This window comes from Anolis sagrei, chromosome 4 (genome assembly GCF_037176765.1).
Source record: "Anolis sagrei isolate rAnoSag1 chromosome 4, rAnoSag1.mat, whole genome shotgun sequence".
Lineage (NCBI taxonomy): Eukaryota > Metazoa > Chordata > Lepidosauria > Squamata > Dactyloidae > Anolis > Anolis sagrei.
The window spans coordinates 210,872,177-210,885,691 of NC_090024.1; the positions used below are offsets into that span (position 1 = coordinate 210,872,177).

At 37.2% G+C, this 13,515-nt stretch overlaps 1 protein-coding gene across 1 annotated transcript in view; it reads right to left on the reverse strand.

Moving 5' to 3' along the window:
• Window positions 1-10,014: 10,014 nt before the first annotated feature.
• NCOA6 (nuclear receptor coactivator 6) overlaps window positions 10,015-13,515 on the reverse strand; it is a 53,410-nt gene continuing 49,909 nt past the window's right edge. Inside the window, exons 14-16 of the mRNA XM_060772321.2 lie at window positions 13,232-13,268; window positions 11,739-11,887; window positions 10,015-10,631 (exon numbers count right to left, since the gene is read on the reverse strand). Of these exons, the coding sequence (XP_060628304.2) occupies window positions 10,585-10,631; window positions 11,739-11,887; window positions 13,232-13,268 (233 nt within the window). The 3' untranslated portion in view covers window positions 10,015-10,584. The remainder of the gene's footprint in view (window positions 10,632-11,738; window positions 11,888-13,231; window positions 13,269-13,515) is intronic.

The following is a 13,515-nucleotide window of genomic DNA, read 5'->3' on the forward strand; positions in this document are numbered from 1 at the left end:
TCCCAAGAGCCTTTTTTTACTCTAGTATATGAAAAATGAATGATTACAAAATTGTGTGAAAAAACATAACTCAAGCTTGACATGAAGTTTTTGCATGAACAGATCTGTCAGTGCTTAACTTCAGAGTTTTAGTGGGGGGTTTTTTAACCAATCTGAAATAAAATTGTTACCTTTAGTTCTGAGGAATTTCATGGATATGAGTGCCAAGGGCACAATCTGGACAGTCCAATGCTTGCACTAGGAAATAAGTTTTCACCTCTTGATTTTAGAGGGACTGGATCATACCCTAATATGAGATTTAGTGATAAAACATAGTTTACCAATCCCTATTCTTTACCATTAACAGAATGCTTCATATTCTTTTATATTGTTTTTTTAAAAAACCTTTCTCCTCAAGCTACTGCCCTCAGTAAAGAAAAGGACATACACATTTTTGAGATGATAAAGTATGTTGGAAAGCATAGGGTTTTTTTCCGTGTCAGGAGCGACTTGAGAAACTACAAGTCACTTCTGGTGTGAGAGAATTGGCCGTCTCCAAGGATGTTGGCCAAGGGACGCCCAGATGTTTTACCATCCTGTGGGAGGCTTCTTTCATGTCCTCTCATAAAAACCTGGAGCTGACAGGCAGGAACTCACCTCATTCCTTGGATTTGAACCATTAACCTTTTGGTCAGTAGTCCTGCCAGCACAAGGGTTAAACCCATTGCGCCACTGGGGGCTCCTTGGAAAACATAGTGAAGGATGCTAAATTGACGTGAAAGAAGCTAGGATGATGAAGCAAAAAGTAGAAGACAGTCAAAGTAAAACTGCAGTCTTATCTATAAGCATTGGAGTTGCCTTCAGCCACTGATGGGCTACCCATTCCATAATTCTTCACCAGCCTGACTGATGATGATTAGGGATGATTAAGAATTTGGACAGCGTGGAAGAAAGCATACTAGAAATAAAATGCCATTGAAGCCACTTGAAGCACAAGTCAGGCTTGGATATCAGAAAAGGAATTTGGAAGCTGCTGAACAGGTGTGAGCAAAAGACTTGAGGATCTGGACTTCACTGTGTAAAAGGAATCATTTATAAAAGATTGCATTAAGAATTTTTTGTAGAAAGATTTTTACATGGTGTACACATAAGCAGGCACTCAAGTTAGTTGCAATGTCTTAAGTCAGACTTGACATTTACATTGCTTCACATTCCCATTTGTGATTGTAGTACTATTTTCAAGGCTGCAAATATCTCTACCTTAAAAGCCAGACAGAACTCTGAAGTGATGGAGATCTGTCTTACTATCAAGAGGTTCACTGCTGGAGGGTGTTACCAGCCCCTTCCCACCAGCTAATGATGCTGCAACACTTCATCAGAGCATTGTGTGGTGGTGAAAGGGAGCTAGCCATGTCACCTTGCCGCACCCTTTACTCTAGCAGCAAAGGTCATCATTGGCTGAAATGACTGTCTGGCATTTAAGATGGGTTCCAGGAGTCAGATGGGGAGTTACAGCATAGCTACTACATTGTAGTTATGTGTTTGATACACTGCCTCAGTCAAACTCTAGAATATAAGACAGAGAACACATTGCATAATCTAAAGCTACACTAAAGTGATTTCCCTTAAATTTTGCTGGACAAGGGTTAATAATTGAAAACAAGTACACATACAAAATACCAGTAAGACCACCAAAGGACAGGGTAACTGTATCCCTTTCCTACTTTTTATTTATTAATTATGCATTCATTCTCCAGTCAGGGTCATCAAACAAATTTCATCCTGTTCATAATCTTCCATGACATTGTTTCTTAAGTATTTGCCCAATATGAATGAGGGATCGTCTCTCTGGAATCTTTTTCATGACAAACTGTTAAATCTGCATATTGAACTTGTTTGGTTATTGCCAAGGGGGGAAACTACTTCCCTCATATAACAACCAAAATACCCACCGGACTCACCTTTCAAGGCATCTTGGGGGGATTATGTCATCATTGTGTCCCTGTTTATAGACAAATAGACGACACTCTGACACCCATCATTCTCCACTGGTGACAATATGGCTGTGGATAGGTGCAGGAGAGTAGAGTTCATGATGAAATGAAACTAACTGCTCACCTAGAAGTCATGCTTTCCCTGAAATTGCTAGTTCTGGAGCATTAATAAAAATACACCCAGTGCCAGGATTTTGAATGACAAACCTTTAAGTTGTATCACAAATGGTTTTTGAAAACCTGGCTCATTTTCAGAAATGGTTTACCAAATATCTTTTTGAGGAGCAGAATTGCTATTCAATAAGTGAAAGGCTAATGATACTATCCAACAAATTCAAACCTTCTTTGTGTATAGGAATTAGATTCCACTTCTTAGCATAATAACTTTCAGTTCTTAAGGCACAACAGAACTTTTCCATCTGATCTAGAAATGGACCTCCACTGTTACTTATTTACAGGACAGAACAGTATAATCCACAGAAATCCCAAGAGGTTCAGCTTTGCCAACAATGGAAACGCAAGACAGTTGTGACTCTTGATTGCTAAGATACTGGTATGAAAAGAGACAGTATTTTTTAAACACAGCTCTTCAAAATACATACATCTCCATGTTTGGATAGCGCAAGCTGTGTGTTTAAATCTAACTGCTGGAAAACAGGGTAAATAGAAAACTAATTCCCCTTCATCAAATGACTTTCTTGGTATCTTTCCCTCTTCTTTTGCCATTCCCACACCCTTGGTTGCACTGTCTTTCCATGTATCTTTGGAAACCTATTTCCAAGGAAATGATTTTGTTTATTGAAGAGATAAGTAATGCTATTGCCTGATTCTTACCCTGGCATCACAAACAAACAAAAACAAACAAAACCCGCGTATGGGGCTAGCTCTTGTGCCTTCAAAGGATGCTGAAGAATAATGAGTTACTGGTGTAGAGAGCACTTGGCAACACAGCTTAACAGAAACCTTAAAATTTATTTGCTGGCATCTGCTTTGTACCACCTCCAAGTTAACTTCATTAACTGCAGCAAAGAATGGTGTGCCAGAATCTGGCATTATTCTCACGAACAATACTAGAAAAAAAATGAGGCCGTTGTGTTTCTTATTAAAAGGTTTCCCCATTTTTTCCCCAAAGCCATATGGCTGACCTAAAATATGGGTGTGGTAGTAGGGGGCCAGGGAAGTGTAATTGGCAAAAATGATCATGGTTCCAGGCAAAATTGATGTGTTCAGGCAATCTTTTTTTTCTTCATTTTTGCTCACTGGGAAAGAGAGACTGAGTCGGCAGTACGAAGTAGAGTCAATTGTTCCAGCTTGGAGATAGTCACAGAATGTGTTAGCTTCACTTGGATCTGATTAAAAGAGAAAACGTAACACTTTCTTTAATTCTGTGAAGTGTTTACATCCTTTCGCCTCTTTGCTTTCTCATTAAATGCCTCTTGCTGCAGCAGCCCTGGGGATGAGGAGGGGAGAGAGATCTAGGAGACTTTTATTTAAGGAGAAAGGTCTCCTAGACAGAAGTTTGAACGATTTCATATGGATCACACCATTTTTGCCTGAAGGGATCCTACCGTCTTATGACACTGAAAACTGAATTTTGAATATGGTATTTGAGTATATAACATTCTGAGTTAGCGTTTTCCATATTCAAAAACGAATGAAAGGATAACCAGTAAAAATTCAAAAAGACCCATTTCTACATATTAACTATATTAGGTTATTACTTTTCTATTGTCTCTGAAGTCAAAGCCAGTTGAACCCCTGTCACAAAAGCATTTGAATGCATTAACCCTTAAACAAATTTTAAAAAATTTAAATTTGCAAAACAGAAGAAAATTGTGTTGATTTCAATGTGTGCTGAGAAAAATCATAACATTAGGCACTTCTTAGTTGGATAGCCCTCCCATGAAAACTGAGAAAATTGTGACTGCAACATACGTACTGAAATCATGGGAACTGAGGTCCTGGAAACATAGTGGAGTCCTCTCATAAACCCTGTCAGAACATATAGGAGAAATTTGGAGGAAGGTGCCTACAGGGTCACTGTATCACATGAGTGCCTACATATTTGAACTGGTTCTTTTGATTTGGCACCTTAACACTAAATGATTATTATTTTGAACCTCAGCATTGATCCTTTAAAAAACAAATAGAGCTGTACTTCCCAGAAACAAATTGTCATTTTCCTCTTTGTCTGATGTGCTAATTTACTGACATATATATAACATCTAACAACCAGACCCACATCATTATCATATTCCAAAGTGATTTTAAAAAATGCATGGATATGTTTTAACATGTATAAAAGAACAGTATTAGATCTCCATCATGTGCCTCTAGTGCTCAGGGAAAGCAACTGGGCATCACATCCTGTCATTTAGTTTCTAAGGGATCTGATTTGCCTACTGTTGGGAGAGAGATTGCTGTATTATTGCAACTTTGGCCAACCTGGTACCAAAGGAGTTGAACTACAATTCCCATTACTGTGAATAAATAGGAAAATGGGTGGGAGATTTAGTCCAAGATATCTTAAAACTACCAAGTTGAGGAGAGCTGTAAGACAGGAACCACTGATTTGGTTCTGCAAGACAGTTCATAGGCTTTTAGATCACTGTTCTTGTTTCAATCTTTCAGAATCTGCTGCATTAATAACAAAAATCTACATATATGTGTCAATAAAATATGGATCTATGTTTTTCTCCTTCTCCATCATATGGACCAGAGGTTGGAATTGTGTAGCTCTCCAGATGCTGAACTGCAACTCTCAGCTTTCCTCATCTGGGGGGCCACACCATTCATACTGGTGATTTAGACCTTTTGCAAATGTTTTAATTTTAAGAGACAAAGTTCTCTGAGTACAAATAAGCCCCAAATTCTTAATTTCTTGGAACAGTGTGCACAAGTCCTGAGAAAAAAAGAATCAGCATGAATGGGAACAGCTGAATTCAGAAATAGCAATCTAAGCTAATGTTTTCCAGATGGCCTGGAGTGAACTCCCAGACATCTATGCCCCTTATGTAAAATTGGGATAATTGGCTTGTTTGTACCTTATAGCCACATTCTGAGAATGAGATTCATAATTGTTATTATGAATGCAAACACAACCCTCCGTATATTATTGCAGAAGCAAGGTCCAAATGTCTACTGATTAAAGTATGCATCTCACGAACATTGTCAACAGGCACATCTGTAAAATGTCAGCATCCTTTCATTGTGTTTCCTAGTGCAGGAGAGCCATCTAATGTTCCCATCCTCAGAATTCAATTATTGATTCCTAGCATGGTGTTCCAAAACATCAACTCTACAAAAGTCTCCAATGTTAAGTCAAAGAAGGGGTGCTTAAAACTATGAACTTCTGTGTGTGCATTCGTTTAATGTGTGTATGCACATGTGTAAATATGTTACAAGAGGGAGGATGTAAGCCTTTTTTAAATCAACTGTTTTTGTGGTGTGCTGTGCAGTGACTGCCTGGGATGGTGATGTAACAGCATTGTTAATGGGATAGGAGGAGTTATTTCATTTTTATTTATAATGGGAAAATGTATAGCATGGACTCAGGGACAAAACAAAGTGTGTTGCTAGCTTAAAGATGCCTGTTTCAGAATGGTTTGATTTAGATGAAGAGGGAATGTGGGGTTGGGTTGTGGTTTTTTTTTTTGTGAGTCTGATGTTAATCTGCATGTTCTATGAATTTGATAGCATGGATTTCTTGTCATGATAATTTGAGTGACATGCTTTGCACCTTGCTGTTGCCTTGTTGAAACAAAGGACTTAGTTGCCACTAGTTTGGCTGTATAACAACACTAAAGCCAGTTCTTCAGATGTAAACTCTCTCTAAACCAGCATGGCCACACTGTGGTATGCCCATTCCAAATGTACAGAAACAAATTGGAAAAATGAGAGTGGCCATTTGTAACTCATTTCATTCTTTAGACATGCTATCCTGAAAATACCATTATATATAGACTAAATACATATATGTATATTTAAATATAACTATATTGAAGCAATATTTTGTCAAGGGCCACAAATGTTTTCAAGGGTGCTGTAGAAGCAAATGGTCAAAAGCCTTTGTTATAGGTAAAAATGCAGCCAAGCCTTTTGCAGTAGTCAGTATGAGGAAATAATATTGAGATGCTCATCTGATCTGTGTAGAAATAATTTAATCACTCATTTGTGTTTAAAAATAAAGAAAAGCAGGGAAATGAGAAATCATTGGAAGGGATAATGAAAAATGTATGTCCTCATTTGCTTGGGTTTTTTTTTTTGTCTCATCAGTTTCTATATACCCCATTTGTATTGGCAATATGGGAGAAATGGAAGTCACAAGTCTATGCACATAAGTAGCAAAGCTCATCAAACCAAGATTTGGTTTCAAGAGCACATAAGACTGGACCGTCAGGGCCACTGTAGGAAAATGAGTCTCCAAAGCATCTCAATCATTTATATTGTGTACATGCAAAAGAACGTTTGTAGTGAGACTTCAAATACCATTAGGAATGTTAGTTAAGTAGGCCAACCCTTCACATAATAGCAGCATTGTAATCAACTTTAGCTCAGGATGGTATACCATTAATCCCTCTTACCAACGGTACAAGCTGGAGAAATGAGGAGTTGCAAGGGGAAGAAGGGAAAGGTCCACCGAAGGAGCAAAAGCCCATTCACATAATGATGGATTTCAATCTCAGTAAAGTACCAGTAATTACAGCATAGATTCAACAGATGTCAACTTCAAACACACAATTTGTGACTTCTATTATATGATAATACAGCATCACACCCCCTACCGCAAGTAAGGTTTTCCACATTGCAGCAAACTCAAGCAATAAAATATACATGTCAAAAAGGGTTTGCTGTATTATGCCAACAAGGTGATTAGTAACACGTTCTTTATTTTGTCATCTTCCTAAATAATAGATATATTATCCTACACTGTTTTTAAGATAATGCATTTGAGAGAAAAGCCCACTCTGTATTATCTATGTCTGCATTTTGAATTGATATTCTTCACAATTAATCATATTCATAATTTTTACACCTTTCTTCCCTCTGTATTAATTTCCCCCTGCAAATTAAACTAAGAAGAAAAAGAAATTCCAAAAGTTGATTTCAAGTGGAATGCCTCATCTTCCAACATACCAAATCGCTAAAATCAGTGTAAGCATAAAGGTGCGTACTGCCTTAGGAGCAAACCTCCAAAACTTTAGAATCAACAAGACCATTAAGACGTATAGCTCTTTTCTAGTGCCGCAATCAGGCAAAACTAGCTTTACATCCTAGGCTAACTTATGGAGTAGTACATGTAACTGAAAGTGGCAAGAACTGCATTACAAGAAAATATGCTTCTTTAGGCATATTTTGAAGTACAACTGGTAATTCCAGATATTTCAGTGCTGAACTAAAATTAATTTATTTCCCTATAGTATCAAGTACCATCTCCAAACCAAGCATCTTTTGCCACTAACTCACATAACTGGTGAAATTCTACTTGTTTTGAGGTGAGGTGACCAATGCCACAACTAGACACAAGAACATGTGGAAAGAAAAACATGACTGGAGGCTGAGGGAATATTTTCTGAATTTTAGATGGTCTAATCCCTTTAAGGTACTTGCTATTAAAATTGTCTTTAAACACTTAGGATTCACTCATTTTGCAGCATCAGGCCTTACTTATAGTGAACATATACTAGTCATATAGTATGCATTCTAGCAAAGGCCACTTTGCAAACCATGGTTTTTTATGATTGTTCTCCATGTTACTTGTTTTCCCATGAAGACTCAATGTACAAAGATTTATACAATGCTAAACATTTCAAAGTTACATATTTCCTGTGCTTCTAGTAAGCATTCAAGGGTGAGGATTTCAACTGCAGACTTTCAAACTCTTTCAGCACTGTGAAATGAAAAAAATTCATTGGGATTTCTACTTTTGTACAAATACATACATGCCATGCATAAAGGTTGGTTGTTCTCAATTTGAACCAATATCAATTCAGGATTACACCAATGAATATCCTGGGCTGCCTTTGCAAAATAAAAATATATTATGCTAATAGGCATCTTTGCAGGATGGAACCATAAGGAATATGGATCACTTCTTTTCCTCATATATATAGACAAATCTTGGCTACAACTCCATATTCACTACCAGTATGAAAAAATGTCACCAGCATTTTGCCAAAACTGTTTAAGGACAGCAATCCCTAATTTTCTTTGGAAGGCTCTGATCACAACCAATAGTGCTGGATTTTGAAGGGTTGCCTTAAAACCTATTTTTAAAGATACGTATTAAAATACTATATATCTTCTGTATTAGCCACATACTTTTTGCTTTTTGTTCCTGGTTGAAATAAAATTACCTTATTCAAAGATAAGATATTTCATTAAAATGTGCATGGTGGAGAGGACCTTGAACTTACAGATATTGAATGCAGATTACTTCCCAGCCTTTCGTACTCTAGTCTGTTCTGCAAAAAGTGGACACATGGTTTTAAAGCATGGATGATCTCTATAGTATGCGTTACAATTCAGGACATTACAGGACAACGACTATAATTGGACACTTTGGCTGCCAGAAAAAAACTTCTTGCCACTAATCATTCTTTTCTGGCTTTTAAAAACATATATTGTAGATGTGCCCTTGAGTACAACCCACTAAAGCAGTGGGGAAAGGAGTAATGGAAAAAGTAGGGTAAACGTTTAGGCAACTACCTTGTGTTAACTGAGCAAAGGACACAACTGCCTGGAAAGTTTTCTGTGGTGTGCCTGTGTGTGTAATATGGTCTTGGTTGTTAGATTGTAATGTTGTCCTTTGAGAGGAAAGAATTAATATAATGTGAGGGGAATAAAATATATTTGAACCCTAACAAATATGGAGTATTTAATTCTTATAATATAAGATATAGGCATGACATTTAACAACGGTATAGGCCACATAAAGAATTATCCTTGTAGCATCTACCCAGAGTAGGGGTGTTAAGCTCATTTTCATGGAGGGCAACATCAGCCTTATGGTTGTCTTTCAAAGGGCCACTGAATCCATGGTTGAAGAATCCATGTATACAGAAGGCCAACAATAATTTATTTTAATACATGGTCAGTACTTTTTAGTTTTGATCCAATTTGGGTCTCCGGATATTATTAAACGACAACTCCTATCACTTTTGATTATCCACCTTGTGGACTGAGGATAATGGATACTGTACCCCAACAGCACTTGTGGATCTGAGGTTGGGGAAAGGTTAATGGGCATTTTAAAATTAAACATCATGTTCACAAGTTTTGCATCTAAATTCAAACCCCACCATGCTGACTAAACAGAGCAAACTGCAGCCTTCCAGATGTTACTGCATCACAACTCTCATCAGCTCTAATCATGATGCCTAATGGTGAGGAATACAAGAATTGTAACCCAGCATCTAGAGGGCCACATAAAATGACATGATAGGCTGTATTCGATGAATGGACCTTGACACATGTGACCTAGAGCTTTGTACTGAATTCATTTAGGTACTGTCTCAGCTAAGGAAGCACAAAATCTCAGATAGCATACCCTAAGTTTAGTTAAATAAGGATATAAGTCCAACTCAGAGTGCAAAAGCCCATTTAATGTCCTCCTTTTCCCCTCTCTGATGTGTCACTTTGGACAGTGTCAATATGTACAGTGAGCAACAACCACCAGCTAAAGACATGACAGGGGGCTATCCAATGGCACCAAATTGTGTTTCGTACCACTAGGCCATTCAGCCGGCTCAGTGGCTGACTGTGAGGACTCTCCTGGGGATGATCAGGAGGACCCCACTCCAGATTAGCTCAGCCATATGTGGCCCATGTAGTCAGGCAACATTGTCCTTCCCTGGGAAAAATGAAGGATATCTCCAGCTTGTATTTAACATTCAGCAATTAAGAAAAAGTGGTCAGGTACACTGTGGTACTCTTGACTAAAATAAAGTTTAAATACAATTGTGTTGAAAGCTAATGGCCGGAAGTAGGAACTGTTCTCTCAATGAAAATGATGGAGACACCAAATGCGATACAGTAGAAATTATAGGTCAATGACATTTATTTAGAGCACTAGGTAATGCACATTTCACAAACCCTCCCCACTTCATTTTATTTCACTGGTCCTTTTCTACAAACAAATACATCAAGGTTACTATATAATAAAACTATTTACACTTCCAAGATTGGGCCACATATGACCCATTTAACTGCTATTCACATACAGTACTTGACCAATAGCACAATACATTATTTTAGTATCTAAAAAAAGACAACCCTGTAGTCTAGTTTGTCCTATGAAAAGTGGAAACATAGAAATAAATTTACAATTATCTCATCAGATTTTTTACAACATGCTAAATCTAGTGTGCTAAGTGTTCTCTTTACAAAATCAGAAAATTGAACAATTTCCCCTCATCATTATTTTTTTTTTAAAAAAAACACATTTGCATTTATTGGGAGCAACAAAATAACAAAATTAATTACTATACAGAATTGTAGGGGTTTGGGGAATAGTTTTATATACAGCAAAAAAAAAAAATAATAATCACAGCTCAAAATTGCTATGGGTAAAATTCACACATTTACAAGCCTTCCATATCCACTCAGTAATTCATTTGGATTTTCTTCTTTTTGACTGCATAGCACTAGCATTCGTTTCTGTAGGGGGGAAACGGTTTAGAAAAAATACTTGTGAGACATTCAAGTAATAAATAAATAAAATGGCCGTGAAAGACAAAATAAACATCATTGTTGCATTTTCTGTCTTACATTTTGTCAAAATAATCCACTACTTTCTCCATAAGTTGTTTAATATGTTTAGTTCATGGATAGGAATTGGGAATCTCACACATATCATGAACTTGATTTGTCCTATGCAGAAACTGAAATCAGCAACGTCTTCTACTATGTATTACATCTTAGTAACACTGTAATTCCATATTTTTAAATTTGAAATAAGCCCCACTATGAGATATACTCTTATGAGACTGGAAATAGGAAGACTTATAGGATAAACTAGCTATTGTATTAATTCTACAACTCTTAACATATCTCATTTACATAAAAATGGTGTGCAGAAAGCTCTCCAAGGGAGAACTGGCATAATACAGAAATTTCTTGGAAGAATCTCCAGGTTCTTTCTTGATGAAGAATGGGCCACATCTTTCTTTTACCAATAGTCCACATGCAATTAAATCACACAAATATGAACATCATTAGATGGATAGGGAACTTCCATCTTGTGATCCCACTCTCTGCAGAAACAAGTGGGTTGCAATCTGGCATGTGGAAGTCTATGGGAGTTATTCTGAATTATACCCACTCTTAATTGTAAAGGATTAACTTAAGATTCTGCTTTTTTATTTCATTAAACTGTGATGGGGTCCAGAGGATGGCTTTTAGACGCGCAGTGGTAGGGAAATCTTAGAAATAAATCCAATTTCGCAGATAAGGAGCCAAGCATTTTTCTTCTTTTTCTCATAACTCAGAAGGGAAAACTCTTTTAATCCTTCAAATATTTATCCATGGAAGAACTTTAAATGACTTCTCGAACATGTTTTTTATGAACAAATACTGAACATGTTATTTTATAAATGATATAAACATATAATGGTGCAGAATAGAAGAATGAAAATTACATTCAGCATTTTTAGTATAATACTATAGTTTTAACACCACACACAGTTTAGCCTCAAGCAAATGCAAACATATTAGTTGTAATTTTATATACAAGCAGCTTTCCTTGCTATAAAGATTGTATCTTACCTTTTGTGGTGCTGGATGCTGATGCCGGTCGGGAGGATCTTTTACGCTGACCATTCTCTACAGCTTCTTGCACAAGGGCAGATTCTTCTGTCCTTGAATTTCGTCTACTTGGAGTTTTAGACTTTTCACAACTTTCTTTTGGGTCATTGCTAATAAAAAGTGAGACAATGCAGAATTCATGACACCTGTAACCATAGATCATCAGCACTAAATATTTTTACTGTGTAAATCCTTAGCAATTTTAACAGGGGATAAAAAGGAATGTTGGTTAATTCAAATCAGAGTAGACCTATTCAATATATTGTTGAATGATGAGTTGACACACAGACAAATCCTATTGATATAACAGAATCAGAGAATCCTAGAGTTGGAAGAGAGCTCTTGGGCCACCCAAGCCAACCCCCTGCCAAGAAGCAGGAAAATCACATTCAAAGCACCCCAGACAGATGGCCATCCAGCCTGTTTAAAAGTCTCCAAAGGAGGAGCCTCCACCACTCTCCAGGGCAGAGAGTTCCACTGCTGAACAGCTCTCTCACACAGTTAAGAAGTTCTTCCTCATGCTCAGGTGGAATCTCCTTTCCTGTAGTTTGAAGCCATTGTTCCACATCCTTGTCTACAGGGCAGCAGAAAACAAGCTTGCTTCCTCCTCCCTATGACTTCCCCTATCATATTTATACATGGTCATCATGTCTCCTCTCAGCCTTCTCTTGTGCAGGGTAAACATGGGTTTACTTCAGTCAGGACTAACTAAAGGATTTAGGTCAAGGACTGTTGAATATACTTATTTTAGGTAAAATGCTTCTTATGTTCCAAAAGAAAGCAAGGAAATTTTGCTAGAGAAAATAGTGTAAAAAGGCAGAAATACATAGTATGAGTCCCGTATCTGTAGGGAATACATTCCCAAACTTCACGATATGCAAAATTATGAATAATAGCAACCCCTATTGGAATGAAGGACACCCAGCCCAATAATACTATAGAGTTGTATTGAATACCCAAGAAAACACCTACAGAGGTCATGTTTTGTCAGATATGGATAAACGAGACCATGGATATGGGACCTGGGGGTTGTATTGTACAGGCTTTGCTAAGATGGAGGGGACAGGGAGGTTCAGCCTTTGATCTCATGTTTAGTTTAGGGAGAATAATTATCAGGTTACTACATTTGATTGAGAAGCATGATTGTGCGTGTCATGCTATATAGCATGCAGTCCCTACACTGACATGCAACTGAAGGTTCTTGCTTTGATAAAACCCTAGAATATGTCAATTATTGGAATAAGTTCAGATACAGAAGTAACATGCAGGTCTTCAAAGGAACCAGTCTTCAAATAGCATGAACTATGTATTTCAGACAAAATTTGTAAGCAAACACCCCAGACATAACTGAAAAGGGAAAATATGTCAGAAAAATAGTTTAAATAGTCATATAGCCACACAAACTTGCAGAAAAATATATGCAATTTCCCATTCTTCTACTACAAATTACTTACGCAAGGCCAATGGTAATTGCAGAATCTGCTTCCAGTTCTGAAAGGAAGAGAAAATATTGTCACTAATCTAAACCTGAAACATATATTTAGGGGGAAAATCAATTATTAAGAAATTAGACTGCCGTTTGACTAGTGGGGCACACAATCCTAAGAATTATTCAATACCATCCAAGGACATCACCAAGAAAGCTGTTTTGAATCACAATGCAAAATTTACCAGACCAGATTCACAATTCTATACTTTTCCTGGGTAGAAAGTGATCAGATGAATGATGATGCCTCCT